The sequence below is a fragment of the Ipomoea nil genome, unplaced genomic scaffold, assembly GCF_001879475.1.
Source record: "Ipomoea nil cultivar Tokyo-kokei standard unplaced genomic scaffold, Asagao_1.1 scaffold2036, whole genome shotgun sequence".
NCBI classification, from domain to species: Eukaryota; Viridiplantae; Streptophyta; class Magnoliopsida; order Solanales; family Convolvulaceae; genus Ipomoea; species Ipomoea nil.
In genome coordinates, this window is record NW_017618464.1 from 5,071,406 (window position 1) to 5,094,079 (window position 22,674).

Consider the following 22,674-nt stretch of genomic DNA (forward strand, 5'->3'; position numbering starts at 1 on the left):
TAACAAAAACTAACATTGGAAGATGAAAAATCTTGATATAATAGTCCGACACCATTTCAATCCATGCATGCATGCAGAGAACAATCCAATCAATCATCAGACTCTCTTAGGAAGAGCATAAGATGAGAAGACGGACGAGGCGGCAGCAAACAAGAAACCTATGAAGCAAAGACTAGCCGCCGCGTTTCCCACGTTCAGAAATTTATCCATGTCCTTTCCCGGGTCGTTTCTCTTCAATTCTACCGTCATGCCAAAGCTCGCCGCCGCTCCGGTGGCAAGAAGGTACGAAACAACCTGCAATAACGCACCGTACCCCGGCTAACAGTTAATTCTGATACCAAATTAAATGATATATATAGTATCGTTAGTTAATATATATATATGTGTGTGTATTCACCTTGTCACCATAAAAGTCAAACAGGCAGAAACCCTCTCCGCCAATGCGGTTTCCAGTGCTGACTTGGAAGATGGAAAATGCAGTTTGGAGAAGAGTATATGCTATTCCCAGAACCACTGTAGAAACTAGGTACCTGCAATAACATCAATTACGCATCCATTCATGTTGTGAGTAATCATTCATGGTCACTTTGGGAATACAAATTACGGTTGCTTTGATTTCTAATCAAGTGAGAACCATCCTTAACTTGCATCGCAACTACTACATGTCTGGAGAAGGTGCAATCGTATGCGGGTGTAGTGCAATTGTTCAGAAGTTCGCATGTTAAGGTTGTTTCTCACTTGATTAAGGATATATATATATATATATATATATATATATATATATATATATATATATATATATATAGGGAAGGGTTCAGGTGCGGGTATAGCTTCCCGTGCGGTTAGATCTGAGCCGTTTGATCAAATTTAGATCAACGGCTCAAATCAATAATTTTTTTTTTAAAAAAACGCGTCTCTAGAAGAAAGAAACATAAGTTAAAAATGGCGCACCTTAAGTGTTAGATCTTAAGCACAAACTCACGCACATTAAGTACAAAATCCACACACATTAAGCACAACCTCACGCACATTAAGCACAAAACCCGCGCACTTTAAATATTAATTCACAGAATTTAAGTTTCAACAACTACTGACATTAAGCACAAACTCACGCACATTAAGCACAACCTCACGCATATTAAGCACAAAACCCACACACTCACAGACTAAGTTTTAGCAACTACTCACATTAAGCACAACCCCGCGCACATTAAGCACAAACCTCACGCACAAAACTCACACACATTAATCACAGATCACTCACCTCAATTTTGACCTAGATGCAAAAATTACAAAATTGCCACCGCATTTTTTTTTTTTTAAATTTTGATAATCCTGGACGTTGATTTAAGCGAGATGAATGGCCCAAATTAAACCACACAACCGCACCAGAACATATATATATATATATATATATATATATATATATATATATACTCATGATCAAATCAGTCCATTTCCTTCGAGTCCGTATGGATAGATCTGCGCTACTGATTGCTTGAGATTAATGTCATAGATTTCGTCAATTGTGCATCGCAAACTGTGCAAGTGAAGTTACATAGTTGCCTAGCATAGTTGGCGAAGTCTAAGTTATTATCTCAAATATTCAATGACCCAAATATGCCTAGGAAGGGGTGGTCTCGCACTCTCACCTGAATAGTGACATATAAATATATATAGATATATGCATGTTGTTAATACCTAATTATATTAAGAGAGAAAGGATTAAGGTAGGTAATTAACTAATTACCGATAAGCATAGAGATCATTAAACTTGATCTTTAAACCCCCATCGTAATCTGAAGAAGATAAAGTAACGGTGTTGGTAGTGATTAAGATGAGCGACACCAACAGGCAAACGAACGTCAGAATCCTAACGGCCAGCACGACTACCGGTGAGATCGCCGTCGATGGTGGTGGCGCCATGTCCGTCGTTAACTCTGATCTCTTTGCTTCTCCGTCGTAGTTTAGTATTGGATACTTCTATACATCAACTGGGCTTTGCATGTTTTTATAGGAGGCGTTAACGGCAGTCTTAACGTTGACTTTGAATGCGTAACCAACCAAGTCAACGACCATACAACTCGATTCCGGCGTTGGACCACATGGGAATGAATAAGCAAGCAAGCCCGTAAGTTTACGTTGACTTTGCACCTCGATTATATATCCATTGACCCGAAATTAACGGCGTTTCGGCATTCCATGTCCTTACCTCGAAGGGTTTCCTTAACTTGTACAGTTGTACTACGTGTGATGCCGTTGAAATGGTCAATTTCCTTAACGGCACGGAAGAAGAGTAAACCTTTGCGGCTTCAATTCTCTGGTTGGAAGTATACTGTAATTTCGACGCAATAATGTCGGATGGAATTCTTAATAATTTCGTCCTTAAATACTATGGAATGTTATGAAACCTAGTTTTGTTATTATTTCAAATGGATGGTCACATGATCGAACTCAAGTGGTAACGGAAGCATTGATTCTTTGAACTAAGCTGAAAATAATTGAAAAAAGTATAGAACAAATACTACCGTGTAAAGAATAAACCGACCTAAACTTTTAAGCCCGAGAAGTGTACGTGGCAGGGACTGAAGTGAAGCATGCAAACCGATCACCTACCTTGGGCCCTTGGGGTAAGCCATATTAGGAAGTAGAGGTCACATGGGTTCTCGGTCCCCAAGCCGACATGAACAAGGTTGGCCAACATGGTTGCAGACAAAGATTGAATTTCAAAAAGACGTCCTATTGGCCTTAAGGTTGTATAAATAGTTAAGTCATTGTTTACTATTTAAAAAAAAAAAAAATCTTAGTGACGGATATATTATAAATACGACCCGACCTGGGGTAGCAGCGGGGACTCGGAGCACCAAGGTGGAGCTCAAAACACCTCGGAGGTGTCCAGACCCGAGCCACATGGTGGTGGGCTCGGGTCGGGTAGCTCGACCTTACCCAAGCTCGGGTAAGGGAGCTCGGTACTACCCGAGCTCAATGGACGTGACCCGACCCAGTCTTGTCCGGGCCCGGTCAACGTGGTGATCTAACCGCCCCCGGTTTAGGGGGAGCGGTTGGGGGTTTGTTGCATATAAAAATCCCCCACCTCATCTTGTTAGGACACATTCTATCTATTCTATACACTTTGTCCTAGAAATCATTGTAATAGCCTATTCACGGCATTTAATACAGATCACGGTCTCCACGACCTTTGCGACATCGTTTCGTTTATTTATTTATTATCTATATTACATTTTTATTTGGATTTATTGATTCGGGTCCACCCCAAGTGAATTAAATCTATCACTTAGTATACATAATGTATAGTTCATGTACTTATTTCACACTTTCTAGCAACTTGCAATCTCATTAGTTTTGGAGTATGTACATATATAGCATTAATGGCAATTGGAGTATGTACTTGGAGCCAACGCAGTGACACAAATAACGAAAAGTCACATTGCATTGCACAATACATTATTTTGGCTATTGATTGTTTGTTGACAATAGTGTCTGATAACGAGACAAGTAGTGGGAATCTTTTATAAACTTGGTCAACTATTCTTTTGTAAAATTATATTAATTAATTAATTTAATTTGATAAACTTGAATCTTTCATGACTCACGCTATAATTTTAATTATAATTAACAATTTAAACTTTGGCACTACATTAATTATTTTAAAAAAATTTAACTATAGCTTCCAAAACTCAAAATATTCTTTTCAATCAAGAAGCTTATAAACCACTAATTTTTAAAATGGTCTTGGAATTTTAAAATTATTATTAGTATTTTTAAATTTGACTATAATTAATTCCAAGACTTTAATATTATTATTATTATTATTATTATTATTATTATTATTATTATTATTATTATTATTATTATTACTATTATTATTATTATTATTATTATTATTATTATTATTTATAAAATTGATTATAGGTTAAGAAATATGTTTGGGATGTGTCAATTATGAGGACAAAAGTATATTGTGGGCAGTATTTGAAAGAAAAAAAAATATAAATTAAAATCTAACTAATTTTTTGCGCATTACTTCTTGATGATTACCGATTGTTTATTTATGTATATATAGGTGTATTGATGTCATTTTTGAATGTCTAAAATACATTGTAGATAATTGAATGTCTATTGGATCATTGCTATTTCCAAACAACTTAATCTTGAAGGACATGTTTTTTCATGTCCTAGCTCATACATAAATGATCATGGAGAAGAAAGTTGAGATATTAATTAAGAGCAAATCCCAATTTTAGTCCCACGAGTATTAGCAAAATGACATTTTTTGTCCACATGTTTAATTCCTACCAATTTTCATCCATGACTATTGCTTTAGTACCAATTTTAGTCCATGACTATTATTTTAGTGTCAATATTCATCACGTCGGTCACCCATTCGTTTAAGACACGCTGAAATATGAAATTATTAAGAGTATTTTCGTCCTTTTCAAATTAAGATCCCAATTTGAGCACAAATAAATGGATTTAAGCTATAAGATCGATTCCAATTCGCAGTTTTTCTCCTCAAATTAAGGTATGATGAGGAGGAGAACTACAAATTGAGATCAATCTAAGAGCTTAAATCCCTTTATTCATGTTCAAAATGGGATTTAAAGTTTTAAAAAATGAAAATACTTTTAAAATTTTTAGATTTCGGCATGTCTTAAAAGGATGAGTGACCAGCGTGATGAATTTTGGCGCTAAATCAATAGTTGTGGATGAAAATTGATAGTAAAACAATAGTCGTGGATGAAAATTGGTAGCAATTAAACATGCGGATCAAAACTGTCATTTTGTTAATACTTGTTAGACTAAAATTGGTATTTGCTCTATTAATTAATGATGTAATTTTACACTTGCTCTTATAATTGACACCTCACAAATGAACTTATGGACAAATGACCAAATTTAAAACAAAATTTGTAAATTAGATCCAGACCAATTATGATCAAATTAAAACTTGAGAACAAAAATCGAATAAAATCAATAATCAATTGACCAGTTTTGAAATTAAGCATGTTTATATATTTCAAATGATAGATTGATAGATATAAGTAATATATATGATGAAGCTGTAGCAAATAAATAAATGTGAAAATTATTAGATAATTTTATTATGATATTATCTCTTCATGCTTTACATACAATTATTATCCTAATGTCGGGTACAACCTCAACCAAATTGGTTGGGAAATCACAAAGTTCTAATTTAACTTCTTGGCATTCTCGATTTACTGGTCAACTATGAGCAGCCACTCTTTGTAATCTTTTGACCACTACCCAAAATCCAAAACGCATATTCAGTAGTAATTACGGACTTTCTCGTCAATCAAAATTATTATTACAATGAAGACGAATCGAAGCATATATGCATGCATGTATTATACAGTAAATTAAAAATAACTATCACGTAATAACTAACAACAAACATCCATCTCTTCCTCGTAAATTTTGAGAGAGACAAAGGATGATGCGGCGGTGAATCCAAATCCTCCGGCGCAAAACACAGAAGCTACAGTCATTTTGTTAAGAAAACTTCTGGTGATGGTTGAACCACAACGAAGGTGTTTCAAGTCCAACGTAAGACCAAATCCCGCCGCCGCTCCTGTCCCCAGTAGGATGGCCATCACCTTCTCGATCACCATTAACCCAACCCAAAGTTATTTATTCAGAATAATAATGCAAATTAAATTATTTTTTTAAAATAAAGTGGGAATTTAGATACCTGATCGAGATACGGATTAGCCTTAACCAGTGCATCTGAAGATTTATCGTCGTCGGATTTCATCCCTACTATCGCTAACACAAATTGGATGAAAGAATAGACGGTTCCAATTGCATTTACAGACAGCGTGTAACTACAAAATTACCAGTTCAACTATTAGTGAAAACAATCTATTGACTTTAATTTCTTGATTTGAGTCTATCAGCTATAAACGTACAACTTAAGCTGGTTTACTCATTTTTTACAAGACAGGACTTATCTAGAGTGGAAAACTTACCGATAAGCGTAAAAGTCCTTGAAGTTGAGCTTGATTTTGACGTCAAAATCGAAGGGGTAGTAGTTGTTATCGTTGTTGTCGCAGTTGTTGTTGTTGTCGCCGGAGGTTGGAAAGTAGTTGTTATTGTTGTTGTCGCAGTTGTTGCCGGAGGTGGAGGTGAGGGAGAAGATGATGGAAACCACGAGGCTGGCAAAGGAAAGTATTCTCAGTGCAAGATTGACCTTTTCCCAATTACCCATTTATCTATCTGATCTTAAGAGCTGTATATATATATTTCTGCAGTTTTAGACCAACGTTTCAACCTTTTTTGAATTGCTTCCATTCTCTTCTTCACCAAGTTATATAGAAAGGTTGTGCGAAGCTTTTGGGCTTGTGTCGGCACGTTGATAAGTGATCTCATCGGGATTAATCGTCATTATTACAACCAAATTGATAACATAAATTAATTGATTGTAACATATTGCACAAGTATCCTTAATTTTATCATTAAAATTGCATTTTTGATATTTCAATTCAGTTATACCTATCCGTAGTACATATTTAATTCATGAGTTATATATGTGATTATCTTTAAATCTTAAGTTATGCGTGAAGTAGCGATTTTAGTCCATCGATAACTATTTTTGTCGCCAATATGTCACTTATTAAAGTAGTTGATTTGACCCTTTTCAGCAAGGAAAAATATCCACTTTGTACAATTATCATGCATATAACTCAGAGACTAAGATTGTACCACAAGTATAACACTAGAGGACCAAAAATGTAATTTTTTCTTATCCATTTCCGTGTTTCGATATTCTTAACACAATCAAATTAATATGAATTCAATTCACATCATGTCAATCAAATTTGACTTTTACTTGAGAGAAAATTTGATTCAAAACTGTTTAACATACATATCACACACATATATACAAGAGTAAATCATTGAGTTTATATGTTCTTTACATTTTAATTTACTTTTCTACTTAATGCCATTATACAATCTCTTTTATTTAGTAATTACATAAACTACCAAGTTGATCAGACCACTAAAAGATGAGATGAAAAATTACCTAGAACAAACAAAAGGAGGTATACATCAGCCTTATTATGTGTATTAGTATACAAGCATTTTGAAACTTATACGTCAATTGAAACACATCTTGCGATTATCTCTTTTCACCCGGCTCCTCCGACTCCTTACAGGAGCGGTTAAGGCCCTTAAAAGTTTGAAGTTCACATTTATAAAACAAAAATGCTTGTTTCCTCACATTTTTATTGTCTAACATCCCTTCTTAAGATTATTAAGTTAAAAAGTTCTACTAAATTACAAAGGTTGAACAGTTAAAAATAATTTCAAATTATTGGCAGAAAGCATGATTTAGCTTCTTTTTTTTTTTTTTTTTTAACATAATTTTTTTAGTATAATGTTATGATATTGAAAAATATTAAATAATTAATGGATGCAACCATGTGCTCTTTTGATTCCTCGAATTACTAGGTATTGTAACAACTACCAAGCGTTGAGATACATGAAGTATATTATTGTCACCAACCCATGCATGTAGGTTTGATTCTATTGGCGGTTGATGATTAATATAAATATAATTGTTCCCATTAATATAAATATAATATCCAAAGGCTAGGCTGTCAGGAATCCAGACAAGCTCTAACCACCAAATTAAACATAGATAAACTTGACCACAAACTATGTTACCAATCGTTATATCGTGTACCTATACTAAAAACATAGTTTTGAATTTTAATTTTGAGAACCATCAATTTTTTTTTATTCAATTAATGTTACAAGTTTTTTTTTTTTTTTTAATACTGTAAAGCATATATATATGTGTCTTGTGTTATGTGTTTCTGTGTCTCATGTTATACAATTCTGTATCTTAAATGTATAGATTCTATATATACGTGAAATGAAGTAAATATAACATGCGCTTTTGTGTCTTGTGTTATGCTTTATGCGTTTTTGTGTATTATGCAATTTTGTATGACTGTACCTTAAGAATATTGATTATGTACCTGAACTAAAGTAAATATAAAACATGTGTATATGTCTTGTGTTATGCCTTTCTGTCTCATGTTATGTAATTCTATTTAAATTAAACATGTCAAATTTAAAAATAATTTATAATTATAAAATTCTAATTTAAATAATATAGTATCAAAATTATACACTACATTTATATTGCATAAATTATTAAAAATTTAACAACAAAATTAAATTTAAAAATATTTTAACAAAATTTATGACAAAAATGAAGAGAGTGAGAGAGAAAAAGGTTGACTGTCGCATAAAAATAAAATAAAAATAATTTCATAGTGACCACCAGCTAACAACCGCTATGAAACGCCTCGATACTTTCTTCTTCTTCTTCTTCTTCTTTTTTTTTTTTTTTTTTTTAACAAAAACTTTCATTTGCATAAGTAAAATCTATCCAAATTAAAATCTTCTTCTTTCATTATATTAGGCAAAAACGCATGCTCAATTTTTTCTAATTTGCAAAAACCACCAAAAATGCAGGATGCTCAAAGCATTTTGCAACTCTTGCCATTATGTGTATGAATTGCAATTTGACTATTCTTTATCCTTTTTGTCCCATCTTTGTCTTTTGTTGACTTTTTGCATGGGAATTTGTATTTTTTAATAATAAATTTAAATATTATTATATTATATTTTGAGAATGAATTAATATTGTAGTTATGTACTTATGTAGAGAAAATAATAGTGAATAATAGTTCTGTTAATACGACACTATAACTCATTTTAAAAGTTTAAGATCATAAATTGTAAGAATACATATAGTCTCATTGGCGTTTCAAATACTTTTATATTAGATGAAAAATCCAATTAAGCTGCATCCAAAATATCAATTAAAAATATTACTTTTATAAACTCAGGGCTTATCGTAGACCTCGCTTGATTTCAATGTTATGACGGGAGGCAGCAATGTGGGGTTCGAAAGATAATGGAAGGTCTGGATTTTATCCCTTTTGTATGTACATGAAGACTAGGATTGGATCAATGAGCTGATTGCGCACAACTCGCGATTTACCTCACTAATGTTTCTAGGGGCAGGGTCCTGTAGACTTAATTAGAATTAGTCCGACAAAGTAGGTTCACCTGAGTTAAAAAAAAAAAATAATAAATTCTTATATACATATCTATAAATAGAAAGGGGTTTCTCTCAATTAACCACTCCATAAATTGAAACCAAATAAAGCGGGAACATAAACTATGGAAAAATCTAATTGATTCAACATTCCTATATCATTTAAAAAATATATTTCATTGAGCAACTCTCTTTAAAATTAAATGCATACCATTATATAAAAAAATATAGTTAGTAACAAATACATAACTTTATTTTCATTAACCAATTTAGTTTGTTGAGATGAACTAGTCTAGTGCGCTTTATTATTGTTATTATTGTTGTTGTTGTTGTTGTTGTAGTAGTAGTATTAGTAGTAGTAGTAGTTGTTGTTGTTGTTGTTGTTGTTGTTGTTATTATTATTATTATTATTATTATTATTATGTGGATGGAAGACAATGATATAAGACCATGATTTGTTCAATATACACCCTTATGCTCTATTATATATACAAAAATAATATTTAATTTGTTTAGTATACACTCTTAAATAATAACTGGGAGAGTACAAAGATGTGTGTAGAATTCTTCATCATATCACTCAATATATGAGCATGTTGTATGTACTTTCAGCTCATTATAGCTTCCTCTTGTGGTCCTGCATGCTTGTAATGGTCCCAATATTTTTTAAAGGCGGCAGCTCCAGAAAAGTACATAGAAATTAAACATAAGTTTAAATACTACTCCGTAGAATACTTGGGAAAACACAGAAACTTCAATTCATATATATATATTTAACCCACATCACAAAATTGAAAATCTAACACAAAGAAAGAAGAAAACTATTCTACAAAAAGCTGAACTCAAGCCCTACAGTCTACTATCTACAGATGAGAATTACATAGAACCCTGCCCCACATGGGCTTAATTCAAATGTTCAATAGTTTAGTATGCGGTATTTAAGATAAGAGATCAAGGTTCAAATCTCGATCGTGATAGTGTGGGGATTATGCCTAATGTGAAAAGATATATTCCTTGTGTGCACCAGCATTTGGCCCTATCTACTAAGTCATTAATGAGTCACTGTGATTTATATTTTCCCAAATATTCTGTCGGGCCGAATGTGTAAAACCTTGAAGTTAAGGATTCAACCTTTTGGGAGAAGAATTACATACAACCCTATATATAATCATTTTTCAAGAAAATAACACCATAAATAAATGGTGCATGGAAATCATTAAATTAAAATTAAAGCTAGGGTATCTAAAGTCCTAATTTATAAATTTGAAGACTTTCCTTCTAATATATACAACAAACCCTAAGATCCTTATTTTTCACTTAAATAATTATCATGGTCCCTCCATCCAATTTTAGCCATCACTTTTATCTACAACAACAACCTATAATTAATGTTTTTGATACATTATATTATATAATAGCTTTTATTATTTTTAATTTAGTGGCAAGGGACGATTATTATTGTGTGAACCACACTATCAAATAATGTACATTCATTACATAAATAATGTACTTTTAATTAGTATATTAAAAATGTATATTATATTCACGGAATAAAGTACATTATTATTTGAGTACTAAAAGTACATTATAATGTATATTCAGCACACGAATAATGTACTTTTTGTCCGGTTCTATACAATTATAATTTGTCGGAAAGGGAACCCAATGGGATAGCTCAAGTAACAGATGAGTTCTCTTTGTACAGGACTTAATAAATCATCAGTAACTTCAATTCCCGACCTGTAAAGAATTATTTAGCCACTAAGCTTAGTTATTAATTTATAAACCACCAAGCAATAAGCCAATAACTAACCATTATATCCTTGAAGATTTAACTAACAAGAACAATCATCTAACGAACTCTCGAAAATTCTGACAGAGATAAAAGATGCTACGGCTGTGGATACAAATCCTCCAAGACTATAGCTACAAGCCACTGCCATTTTGTCAAGAAATCTTCCGGTGATGATTGAAGAACAAGGAAGGTTTTTCAAGTCCAACGTAAGCCCAAATCCAGCAGCCACTCCTGTCCCCAGTAGAATGGACACTACCTTCAATTCTCCAACATCATAAACCCAACCCAAAAACATTTTTAAAACAACAAATCAGAATAATACAAATTAATAATAATAAGTGGGATTGATTAAAATCTGTACCTTGTCTCCGTACAGATTAAATTTAACGAGTCCCTGGTAGAAGTGATCCCCAGATTTCCCATGCACTACTGCTGACACAATTTGCACGAAAGAATACAAAATTCCAATCCCATTCACAGTTACTGTGTATCTGCAATCACTTATACATTCTATTTTAGGTATACGATGAAAGAATATTGGAAAATTGGGTAAGTCTAATCAAATTGTTAATTTACTAATTACAAAGTTACAAATTTAACTCTCAATAGAAATGACCTGTTGACCTTCTTGATTTAATGAGCCGGTCAACTATGGACAACTGTCACTACTGGAAATTATTGAGTTTCCGACCACCTGAAAGTGATCTTAAATCAAGTTGAAAGCAAAAAGTGGTCAGAAATAGCAACAAGAGTTTTTCCGGATACCAAAAGTGATCGGAACAAGGCTTTCGACTTGTTTTAAGATCACTTTCAGGTGGTCGGAAATTTCAGAATTTCCAGTAGTGTATTTGGTAGAAGCTGGCTTGGTGAAGGCTAATTAAGTGTATTATTAGGTCACGGGTTCGACATAACAACAGTAAAAACTGTTCAGTTAAGACTAACAAATACGGGAGAAATTGTTGGGCGAAGGACGGTGAAGGACTAAGCCCAATATCCTGTCTGTCTCTTGAAATTAAATATAATGTAGTACTTGACCAACTAGGGTAATCAGATGAGCTTATCCAAGTGTATGCACACCTTCAAGTATTGGTTGTGAGTTTCTCCGACTTCCCGTCATTCAAAAACGAATATACTAAGAGGATGAAGAGTTTGAGGGTGCAAAAGTGCTCACCGATAGGCGTAAAACTTGTTGAAGGTGAATTGGGGTTTGACGTGGAAATCGAAAGCAACGTTGTTGTCGCAGTTTTTGTTGTTGTCGGAGGTGGCGGAGAGGAAGAGGATGACGGAAACAACCTGGCCGGCAAGCGAAAGTAACCTCAGTACAAGATTCAACATGGCTAAACGACCCATTTGATCTTATATATATGTATGATAAGATCGAGCAATATGTGTCTGCAGATAGAGATCAAAGTTCCAATGTTGTTTTTGCTTCAACTCTCTTCTTCACTATTTTATATATATAGAAGAGTTAGTTGTGTGAACATTGTGGACCGGCTTGTCTAAGCCAGCACATTGATGAGTACGTGATCAATCTGCATGCCGGGGTTCAACTTTATTAGTAGCTAGCAATTTTAATGAAATTATTCTAGTTTTTTTTTTTTTCTTTTAAAAGTATTTAATTAATCCCAATTTTTACTTATGAATATATCCATCAGGGGTACTCTCAGAAGAAGATATAGACTGACATTTGAACTCATGACCTTTCGTCAGTCTCTAATATCAAATTGAAGCATGTGTTTCATTTCAACTAAAAGTCTAAACTGATAGTTGAATTGTACGTTTATGTTTATATATTATATGCTCACAACCAAGCTTTGGGATATTTATGGCCACCAACCATGAATGTAGGTTTCATTTTAATGGCGATTGATGATGTACGTTTATTAATATGGTCCTACGGCTAGGCTGTCAGGAGCCATGGGATGTGTTCTAATAAATACCAATAGGGATCAACTTTGGCGGCAAATTTATTATATATATTATAGTAATATATATATATATATATATATATATATATATATATATATATATATATATATAAAATTAAAAAAAAAATCATAACTTATTATATTTACAACTTTTGTCTGCTATACGAATTCAGTACAGTATTTAAAAGAAGAACAAACTTGAAAATTTAACTAACAGTAAACATCTAAGTCTTTGTGGAAAATTTTGATGGACACAATAGATGATACAGCGGTGGATGCAAATCCTCCAAGACTAAAGCTAGAAGCTACAAGCATTTTGCTAAGAAAACTTTTGGCGATGATTGAAGCACAAGGAAGGTGTTTCAAGTCTAACGTAAGACCAAATCCGGCAGCCGCTCCTGTCCCCAGTACGACGGAAATTATCTTCTCCGGCCAACATCATATATATCATCAACCCATGCCAAAAACATTTTGGTAAAAGAAAAGAGAAAATTTAAAAATAAAGTGGAAATTAATTTGATTATAATGTGATTAAAAACTGTATGTACCTCGTCGGCGTAGAGATTAAATTTAACGAGTTCTTCGGAAGATTCCTCGGACTGCCCATGCACCATTGTTAACACAATTTGGAGGAAGGAATAGAAGATTCCAATTCCATCTACAGCTACTGAGTATCTGAAACCAAATCATTTTAAATCTAATGATTGACCACTTGCAATTGGATTGGATTATTATACTTTCTTCCCATTAAATTCAATTTTTCAGTGTGGTTTGGTTTATGTGCATTATAACTCAGTTGCTTAACTTTGAACCTTTAATCTAATCTTAATTAGATTCTAACAAGTACAACCTCAAGCAGTCAAACTTATAAGTTGGTAATTTCTAAGTTAGGCTATACCTGAAAGTTCTCTATTGTGATCATTTACTCGTTAGAATCATAAGATGAATTTTGCCTGAGCGGGCCTCCAAATAACGGCGGTGAGTTATTTCATAAACCAAAGAGTAAGATTGAAGGTAGAAATAGAACTCACCGGTAGGAGAAAAAATCGTTGAAGGTGAATTTGGTGTTTTTGACGTCGTCATACATGAAAGCGGCGTGGTCGTCGTAGTTGTTGCCGGAGGTGGCGGAGAGGAAGACGATGATGGAAACGACGAGGCTGGCAAACGAAAGTATCCTCAGTGCAAGATTCAACACATGTAAATAACCACCCATTTGATCTTACGTATGTTTAAAAAGGTATATATTTGTCTGCAGAGGTTAAAGTTCCAACGTGTCTTTTTGCTAGCTTCCATTCTCTTCCTCACCAATTTATATAGAATACTTGTGTGAATATATTTTTGAGTATAGGATATTGGAGTGAAGATGTGTACCGGGTAAATTTGGTCTCATAATTTTAGTATAAATTATAGATAAGTTACTTATAACTGACTGACTCAAACCAAACAAATTAGAGTTAATATCATCCGAGGTTCTTCGAGTATAGTGGTTTTGTCACGTTTAGTCCTAAACTTTCAAATTGACCATTTGTTGGTCCTTCGACTTTCAAATTTAACCATCCGTGGTCCAAGTTAACCATCCATGGTCCTTCAACTATTAAATTTTAACCAACCATGGTCCTTTTAAGAGGACCACGACTGGTTAAATTTCAAAATTTGAAGGACCATGGGTGATTAATTAGGACCACGAATGGTTAAATTTAAAAGTCGAAGGACCACAAATGATCAATTTGAAAGTTTAGGAACTAAACATGGCAAAACCACTATGCTCGGAGGACCTCAAATGGTATTAACTCAAAAAAAAAATTAATATGTTTGTTACTAAGTCAACAATTTGATGAACTTTAACTCTGGTTGCCCTAATGTATTTTGTGCTTAGTATACTTATTATACTCTTTTAAAGTATCATGATATGGCCTAGAAACAGATGGTCAATTGTAGGTCTGAGAACATAGCTCTTGTTTCAGAGTTAAATTTTTGTCAACACTTTTTTGAGTACTACTTTTGTGTAGTTTGTAAACTATTATTAACTAGTAAGATTTATCTAGTAATGATTGTAAGTTGTCTTCGTAAAAAAAATGATGATATTGAAAATATTAAATAATTAATGGATACAACCACTATTTTGAATCCTCAAATTACTAGGTATTGTTCCAAGCGTTGAGATATGGTCACCAACCATGAATGAGTGTAGGTTTCATTCTATTGACGGACTATGAAACTATATATGAACTTCAGAAGTCAAAACAACTAAACGTCATAGATTTAATTAGTTTAATTTGTTAATCATTAGTAATTAGTATTAGTAATCTACTAGTATTTGTGCCCGTGCGATGCACGGAATGGATTGTTATAATATATTAAAAATATTTAGATTGATATATAGTTATTTAAATTAGAACATCAAATATTATATAGTGCAGTTGGAGATATGGTTTAGATTATTATGTGTTTTGATGTTATCATTGTTTGAATTTGAACAAATAATTGCTCAAATTAATAGTTAATGTGTAGATGTACGTATGCGGTGCTGTAATTTGATGATTTTATTTATCATTGTTTAGAATTTTTTTACAAATTAGGCAAAGGTGTTCGTTCTCTAGCAACTCAGTTATATGAATGAATTGCTATCTTAATTCATTTGTATAGAATATATATTTTTTTTGTCTAAATATATAGCAATTTTGTCATTTAAAAAAACATAATATCAACGATTGTATTTACACATTATTGAAACCTCTTTGTAGACAACATTGGTAGTAGCAACGCAATCATGTCCATCATCGTATAGAGTTAACACCTTCAGTCCATCAGGATAGGTGACTCGAATAAAAATATATAATGGTAGAGTATTAGTCAATTAGCGATCCTTTTTATATTTTAAGTCAATTAGTAATATCAAATTCATTTTTTCAGCAAATTATTCTTTTATATTTTTAGTCAATTAGTCAATTAGAATGTGATATTTTTACCTAATTTTTGTTTCATTTTTAATTGATGATGTATAATATTATTATTGAAATATTTCCGTTCCATTTTTAATTTATCTTTAATACTGTTTAAAATATGCATTTACTATTTATGATGTAGAATTATTATTGAAATATTTCCGTCAAATTTTAGTTTTCGTTCCATTTTTAATTAAAATGCCATGATCTAACCATTTATTTTTTTTCATATTAATCAATTATGGATCATTTTTTATTTGTAGAATTATTAATATTCATTTCTTTTTATATTTTCAGTCAATTTGTAATGTCATATTCATTTTCAACCAATTATTCTTTTTTATTTTCAGTCAATTAGCCAATTAGGATATCAGATGCTGCAGTGATATTTTTACTCAATTTTCGTTCCATTTTTAATTGATGATGTACAATATTATTATTGAAATATTTCTGTTTCATTTTTTTTTCGTTGCATTTTTAATTTATCTTTACTATTGATGATGTAGAATATTATTATTTAAATATTTCCTTTTCATTTTTAATTTACTTTTACTTGATGATGTAGAATATTATTATTAAAATATTTTTGTTCCATTTTTAATTTCCATTTCGTTGTTTAAAATTGTGAAAGATTTATGACATAATTGTGATTTGATGTATTATACTGTATAATATTATTGTGAAAAATTAAAATGCAATGATCTGACCATTTCCTTTTCCATTCTAGTCAATTATGGATCATTTTTATTTTCAGTCAATTATTAATATTCATTTACTTTTTCAATTAACCTAACTTCAATTCCTTTTTCTCATTTTTAATTTTCAGTGAATTATTAATATTCATTTCTTTTTTCAATTTACCTAATTTTCATTATATTTTTAATTGATGATGTAGAATATTATTGTGAAATATTTATGTTCCTTTTTTCATTCTTTTTTTTTAATTTACCTTTACTATTTACTATTGTTTGGGCAGGAAATCAAGTAAATAGGATTTTATTTTTAATTATATAGTATAGATTTGACTGTGAGTTTGTAACATATATATATGAATTGGTTATATTATAAATTGTTTAAATTGGTTATACATGGTATTATGTTAGTACGTGAGAGCATTGAATATGGAAACAATATTACCAAGGTTTTAGTTAATTTCTATTTTACATTTGCTTACAAAATAAGTTGTATTAAATTAGTGGGTAATAAACATCCAAAAATTATACACGATAATACCATACATAATATTACCAATTATGCTAATATGTTATTACATAATTAATTAATATCTTTTCTACACGGTATTATAATTACGTAAAAAAAAATGGAGAATTTGCAAACAATAATGTTACCAAAAATATTATTATATTATATAATATAACTAATATGTCTTTTATATATGGTATTATGTTATTACGTTAATACGTAAATATGGAAACAATATTACCAAGATTTTAGTTAATATCCATTTTACATTTGCTTACAAAATAAGCTTTAGTAAATTAGTTGGTAAAAATACAGCTACCCATGAAAGATGAATTCAATCTAAAAATGACAGTTTATAGTTTTGTATGTGCACATGCACGCATAAGGATGATGAGTTTTGTTCATATAAAGATAAGATAGTACTTATGTAGGTTAATTATTATTTATAATATATTTGGAAGTAAAATTTGAGGTCTAAGATCATATAGGGCACTCTTTGATCCTAAATCAATAAATAATTAGTTATATACACATTTAGCAGTACCAATGTTATTACTAATACTTTATATATATATATATATATATATATATATATATGCAGTATTGAACCTTTAATAATGTGATATAAGAAAGAATAATCAGTTAAATGATGCCTTTATTAGGATGCACTGAGACTATTACAATGCTCCATCACTTTGCAAACATGTACAACTTTGACTTTATTTTATACTTTAGATTATACTTTGCTTATCCTTTGAATTTTTATGTATTATTTTAGGCTAATTTATTTATTAACATTAAAAAAATACATTTTAAATTGTGACAATTTATACTAATAATTTATTTTAAAAAGTGGCAAAAGATGATTAGAAAATTTGATGCCACTGCATCAATTTAAAAAAAAATAAAAATTTATTGCTACTGTTTATCTCAATCATCTCATAAATAACAATAATGTTTCTTAGAGGGGTCTAATCAATATGTAAACTGAAAACAAAAAAAATGACAATCATAAACAAAATATGTACAAAAATAAATGATAAAAACATTATGGTAATGATTAAGACATAATAAATTTACTTTTCCAGAAAATCACAAAAATCTGGAAATCTTAATTGAAAAGGAGCTGTGTATCAAGAGTTATATATCTTGATATAACCGGCTAATAAAAAAGAACATTCATTACTTGTCCTTATTCAAACACTTTCAAATATAAAGAAAAGTTAAAACACTTGTGTTTAGATTAACTCTTTGTATCATTCTGTAACTCTACACAATTGCATAAGAACAACCATACGAATTGCAAGGTCAGAATTAAAAAAAAAAAAAAAAAGTTTCAACTCTTGGTATATGTTGATCTCACACTGTAGCCTTCAATTGATTGTCCCTATAAACAAATAAACTACTTAATAAAAAATACATATACAAAATATAATAAAAATAACAAAATTAGATAATTTACTTTGTATCCACATACAATTAGAAAATCAATAAGTTAAGAAGGCTTCCCTGCAATAATCTTATCTAATGGGGAGTATATCTCACGATCCTGCCAATAACGTCAAACGTGTTAATAATAATTAAAAAAAAAAAAGAATTAAGATGTAGATTAAAATTGTAAATGAAACTTACCAACGAACTGTTTATCATCTACAGACTTCAAAGATGAAAATGATTTCAATAAATAAATTTGTCTAGGAAAGTTGTCATTTTTTTTTTTCTTTAACTAAAGTAGCATAGTTGAATTACAACATAAAATAATGAGTGCATTTTTTGTAAGTATAGAAATTACTTATCACCATAAATTTTTTAATGGCATACACTTTTCATTCTTTGACCTACAATGGAGTAAAATAGAAAAGTGTTATTTTGCAATTTATTTTTGCAGTATAGGAAGCATCTTTGGAATGCATCTTTTTCCCAATTTCATATACAACACGAGTTCTAGAAAAAAGCAAAAAAAAAAAATAAAAAAAATATCATTTAATCGTGAAATACGCACTCTCTAGATTTTATGGAATCACTCCACTTTTTCCATGGGACTTCATATAGGTGCACGCCAATCATCATCTAATAGCCCTGAAAGTCTTCAATGGAGAAATATCCAGGGTAAGGATAAATATTGCAGTTGTAGAAAAAAGCAAAATTGAAAAAAAAAATACCTCTTGATCGTGAAACATGCACTCTCTAGATTTTATGGAATCACTCCCCTTTCTCTATGGGACTTCATATAGGCTAGGTCCGCACCAATTACTGTCTAATAGCTCTGCAAGTCTTCAATGGAGAAATATCCTGGGCAAGAATAAACATTGGAGTCGTAACAGTTGTATGTTAGTATATATATCTATATCTCTATATATAATTACTTAATATAAATAAATGAATATAAGGAAAAAAATATTACCAATTAATAGATTTACCAATTATGTTAATACGTGAATATGGAAACAATATTGATTTTATTTAATTTCTATTTTACATTTGATTACTAAATAAGTTTTACTACAAAAGTTTGAGCGGAAAAATGAAATAGGAGGATTTTACTTTTATATATATATAGATAATAGATATATAGATTTATTAATAAGCAAGTTATGTGTGTGTGTGTGTAAATTTAATTGGGTTTGCAAAAGGGAAGATTCATCTGCGAATTTGGGCTGCCAAGGAACCCATTGGACAAAACAGACCCGTTATGTTGACAATATGAGAATTGTGTTGAAAATCAAGCCCAAAGATTTGTCATTCCCGACTTTGAATAAATAAGTTTTAATTCCTGGGAGATATATGGCTAAGCAAAATAAAACTTATAAATTTATTTTGAATTAGTTAATCAGTTAAGCTATACGTTTTGTTTCTGATTGACAATATGACGAGTTTAATTGGATAGAGTTTGATTTCATTGTGGCAAGATTTCGAGTTTTCTGAATAGAGCAATAAATATAAAGATTAATCAACAAAATAGAGAGAGACAGCATCTGGTGCCCCTTTTAAAGTTTTTTTTTTTTTAAAGATTTAGAGCAACATTCCTATTAGAGAGGAGGAAAGGGAATGTTTAAGATCTTTGCAGGAAGAGTTTTTTTTTTTTTTTTTTTTTTTTTTTTTTTTTTTTTTTTTTCGTTTTCACAGTAGGCCCTACCAAAAACTAAAAAAACAGTGCACTGAGTGTGCATGTGAGGTGCACAAAAAGTGTCCAGTCGGGCGCATGGACTCCTACGCGCCCAAACGGGTGCGTTAACCAACATTTTTTTTTAAACTTTTTTTTTGACAATTCTTTTTTTTTTTTTTTTTTTTTTTTAATTCCTTCCTCCTTCTCACCTACTTGGTACCTAAAAATTTGTGAAAAAAACTATATACTATTGAGAACATCTCCATTAGTGGAGTTTGCTCCATTTTTAGGAGGTTTTTGATGAAGTAGAGAATAGAGAATAATGAGAGAGAATGTATTAAGTCCTCCCAACATTTGTTTTTTTTTGTGGGCGCACAGGAGAGAGAGAAGTCAAACGAAAGGCGTAGATGTGCACATTTCACACAAATACAGTGCCCAATCGAGCGCGTCGACTGGCGTGTTAAATGTTTTTTTTAATAGATATTGACGTGACATGTCTAAATCAATATATTTAAGCTATTACTACATCAATGAACTAAACAAAAATTGAGTGATAAGGAAAAATTAACAATTTTTATATAAAGGTGTACACTAGATAAACTTCATGTTGTGACCTAGCCGGTAAAGGACCACAAGGAAATAAAACCAGCCTGGATTGCTCATAATTTACCGATTCAAATTAAGAATGTCAATATGTCGCTCTAATTGAGAGTCAAATTTGTAACATTGTGCTTATAAATAGTTTTTTTTTTTTTTTGAAAGAAAGAACTTAATTCATAGCATAAGAAGAAAGAACATCCACAAGAAAAGGAGGGGGATCAAACCATTCCCCGCAATCTGGCACAGAAACGGCTTCCCGTGCAATAGCATGGGCCGCGCGATTCGCAGATCGCCTAGCGAAATTAAAAATTACATCGGGAATATGAGATGCAATTTCCTTAACATCATCTAAAAGAAAACCAAAGTACGAAGCAAATGAATCAGAAGATAGACCATTAACAACAACTTGAGAATCAGAGCTTATAAATAGTTATAATTAGTTTTACTAAAAATAATACGGAGTAATATATAAATCCGTATTTTCTTCCAATTGTGGAGTTCATAGTAGAATACAAATTATATTCAAATGAATATATTTAGTATAGCTTTAGAAGCCTCGAAAAAAGGAATAGGAAGAAACGTCAAACATCCAAATTAAGAATATATTCCTCGGATTGGATAAAGAGACACCACTTACCCAAACCACATATTTTTTTTTCTTTATTTCTTTCTTCTATCCTAGCTAGGGCTTGTCTTTTAGGATAGAAACATCATCATATTCATCATCATTATCATCATCTCATCTAATCCCCTCAATCCCACTTTGGAAAAAGGGGAGGGAGTGGCGGTCAAAAATTTTATGCCCTTCTTGACCACAAAAAAGCACTGTTTGGCTGCATTATAATTGCGCCCATCATCCTTAAAGGAACCACCGCACAAAACAAGGCCATGCAAACATGTATTGCCGTGCAATCCAAATACGACGTAAGTGTTTGATAACGTAAGATAATTCCAGTATGACAAGGATAGATTCTTCATCCTGTAACGTAGTGCATTTCTGGAATAGTCTTAAGCCTAAAGCCAATAATATCGCCCACCATATAATAAAAATAAGATTTAAAGGGGAAAATAAAGTTTTGGATTATTATGTATTGTAGGTTCATGTCTTAGCTTGTTGTCTCTATTCTTGTCAGAAGTTTTGATGATTAAGAATTTAAGAAGAGACTAATAAATTAAAGAATCTCAATAGATGAAGTGTGTTGAGAGAGGATTGTAAGTGAATTAACCACAATGTGCATATGTCGATAAACTAACTATAATGTTTGGAAACATAATAAGATTTTTGATAGTCATCAAAAAGTGGTTGGTTAGGCCATCTCCAAGGAGATGCCATATCACCAAATCGTCAAAAAATTTGGCGTAAAGCGACAAAAAGAGGGCTCCAATGGAACGGCAAAACACCAAATAATTTAGTGTTGATGAACAGTGTCGCGCCATGTTCATCCACGCCATTTTTTGGACTACTTTTTTCTTCTTATTTTGTCCCTACTTTGCCTTTTATCTTCTTTTATAATTCCTTTTGTATCCTTTTTGATTTTTATATATTTACAAATTTTGTTAAATATTTAAACATAAATTAGATATTATTTTATAAAAGTTATATCATTTGAAAGATCTTATCGATTAAAACAAGACTAATATGGAATATAATGTAATTAAAAATAAAATTAAATAAAACATAATTAAAGTTTAATTTATTAAATTACATTAAATTACAACTATATGTTATATTAAAATAATAAAAGTATAAATATAAACTTTTAATTTATGAGAATATAAATTATTTTAGTGTAGAAATAAAATTTGGTGTAAATGGGTTGGAGATGAAAAAAATTTGGTGTAAGAATATGTTGAGAATATTCCTTTTGCTTGTAAAATTTGGTGCACAATTTGTTGTTTTGGGTTGGGGATGATTTTAGAAACCTAGAGTTTCATATTTGAAATGACATTTCTAATCAACTTAGGGATATGAAGATTCC

The 22,674-nt window shown here is 31.2% G+C and overlaps 4 protein-coding genes across 7 annotated transcripts in view; all 4 read right to left on the bottom strand.

Annotated features, from left to right (window-relative positions):
- The window catches only part of LOC109147702 (CASP-like protein PIMP1), a 2,127-nt gene extending 146 nt beyond the window's left edge, over window positions 1-1,981 (bottom strand). The window contains exons 1-3 of the mRNA XM_019295341.1: window positions 1,751-1,981; window positions 398-530; window positions 1-294 (exon numbers count right to left, since the gene is read on the bottom strand). The exon at window positions 1-294 is cut by the window's left edge and continues 146 nt beyond it. Of these exons, the coding sequence (XP_019150886.1) occupies window positions 97-294; window positions 398-530; window positions 1,751-1,926 (507 nt within the window). The 5' untranslated portion in view covers window positions 1,927-1,981 and the 3' untranslated portion in view covers window positions 1-96. The remainder of the gene's footprint in view (window positions 295-397; window positions 531-1,750) is intronic.
- A 3,114-nt stretch (window positions 1,982-5,095) lies between these two features.
- On the bottom strand, window positions 5,096-6,277 carry LOC109147701 (CASP-like protein PIMP1). Of its 4 annotated transcripts, none has more exons than XM_019295339.1 (4): window positions 6,012-6,277; window positions 5,735-5,867; window positions 5,417-5,639; window positions 5,096-5,351 (listed from the first exon to the last, which is right to left on the bottom strand). In XM_019295339.1, the coding sequence occupies exons 1-3, from the start codon at window positions 6,248-6,250 to the stop codon at window positions 5,427-5,429; spliced, it is 585 nt and encodes a 194-aa protein (XP_019150884.1). In that variant the 5' UTR covers window positions 6,251-6,277; the 3' UTR covers window positions 5,096-5,351; window positions 5,417-5,426. The 4 variants fall into 4 exon arrangements, with proteins under 4 accessions (XP_019150884.1, XP_019150883.1, XP_019150885.1 ...); XM_019295338.1 differs by having other exon boundaries at window positions 5,096-5,348; window positions 5,414-5,639; XM_019295340.1 differs by lacking the exon at window positions 5,096-5,351 and having other exon boundaries at window positions 5,359-5,639; window positions 6,012-6,067; window positions 6,122-6,277.
- A 4,490-nt stretch (window positions 6,278-10,767) lies between these two features.
- On the bottom strand, window positions 10,768-12,407 carry LOC109147890 (CASP-like protein PIMP1). Its single transcript, XM_019295554.1, has 3 exons — window positions 12,085-12,407; window positions 11,275-11,404; window positions 10,768-11,169 (listed from the first exon to the last, which is right to left on the bottom strand). Exons 1-3 carry the CDS (start codon window positions 12,261-12,263, stop codon window positions 10,954-10,956), a joined length of 525 nt encoding a protein of 174 aa, XP_019151099.1. The 5' UTR covers window positions 12,264-12,407; the 3' UTR covers window positions 10,768-10,953.
- Window positions 12,408-13,039: 632 nt separating this feature from the next.
- Window positions 13,040-14,109, bottom strand: LOC109147891 (CASP-like protein 4D1). The gene is made up of 3 exons (XM_019295555.1): window positions 13,873-14,109; window positions 13,390-13,516; window positions 13,040-13,264 (listed from the first exon to the last, which is right to left on the bottom strand). The coding sequence occupies exons 1-3, from the start codon at window positions 14,052-14,054 to the stop codon at window positions 13,052-13,054; spliced, it is 522 nt and encodes a 173-aa protein (XP_019151100.1). The 5' UTR covers window positions 14,055-14,109; the 3' UTR covers window positions 13,040-13,051.
- Between the last annotated feature and the right edge of the window lie 8,565 nt (window positions 14,110-22,674).

Bases quoted from the DNA above. Each gene is read 5' to 3' on its own strand.
- LOC109147701 (XM_019295339.1), bottom strand. From the start codon at position 6,250: ATGGGTAATTGGGAAAAGGTCAATCTTGCACTGAGAATACTTTCCTTT. The intron at 5,868-6,011 runs GTAAGTTTTCCA...GTAATTTTGTAG, and splicing joins AAGGACTTTTACGCTTATCG to TTACACGCTGTCTGTAAATG. The intron at 5,640-5,734 runs GTATCTAAATTC...GTGATCGAGAAG, and splicing joins CTAATCCGTATCTCGATCAG to GTGATGGCCATCCTACTGGG.
- LOC109147890 (XM_019295554.1), bottom strand. From the start codon at position 12,263: ATGGGTCGTTTAGCCATGTTGAATCTTGTACTGAGGTTACTTTCGCTT. The intron at 11,405-12,084 runs GTGAGCACTTTT...AAGTGATTGCAG, and splicing joins AACAAGTTTTACGCCTATCG to ATACACAGTAACTGTGAATG. The intron at 11,170-11,274 runs GTACAGATTTTA...GGAGAATTGAAG, and splicing joins TTAATCTGTACGGAGACAAG to GTAGTGTCCATTCTACTGGG.
- LOC109147891 (XM_019295555.1), bottom strand. From the start codon at position 14,054: ATGGGTGGTTATTTACATGTGTTGAATCTTGCACTGAGGATACTTTCG. The intron at 13,517-13,872 runs GTGAGTTCTATT...ATTTGGTTTCAG, and splicing joins AACGATTTTTTCTCCTACCG to ATACTCAGTAGCTGTAGATG. The intron at 13,265-13,389 runs GTACATACAGTT...TGGCCGGAGAAG, and splicing joins TTAATCTCTACGCCGACGAG to ATAATTTCCGTCGTACTGGG.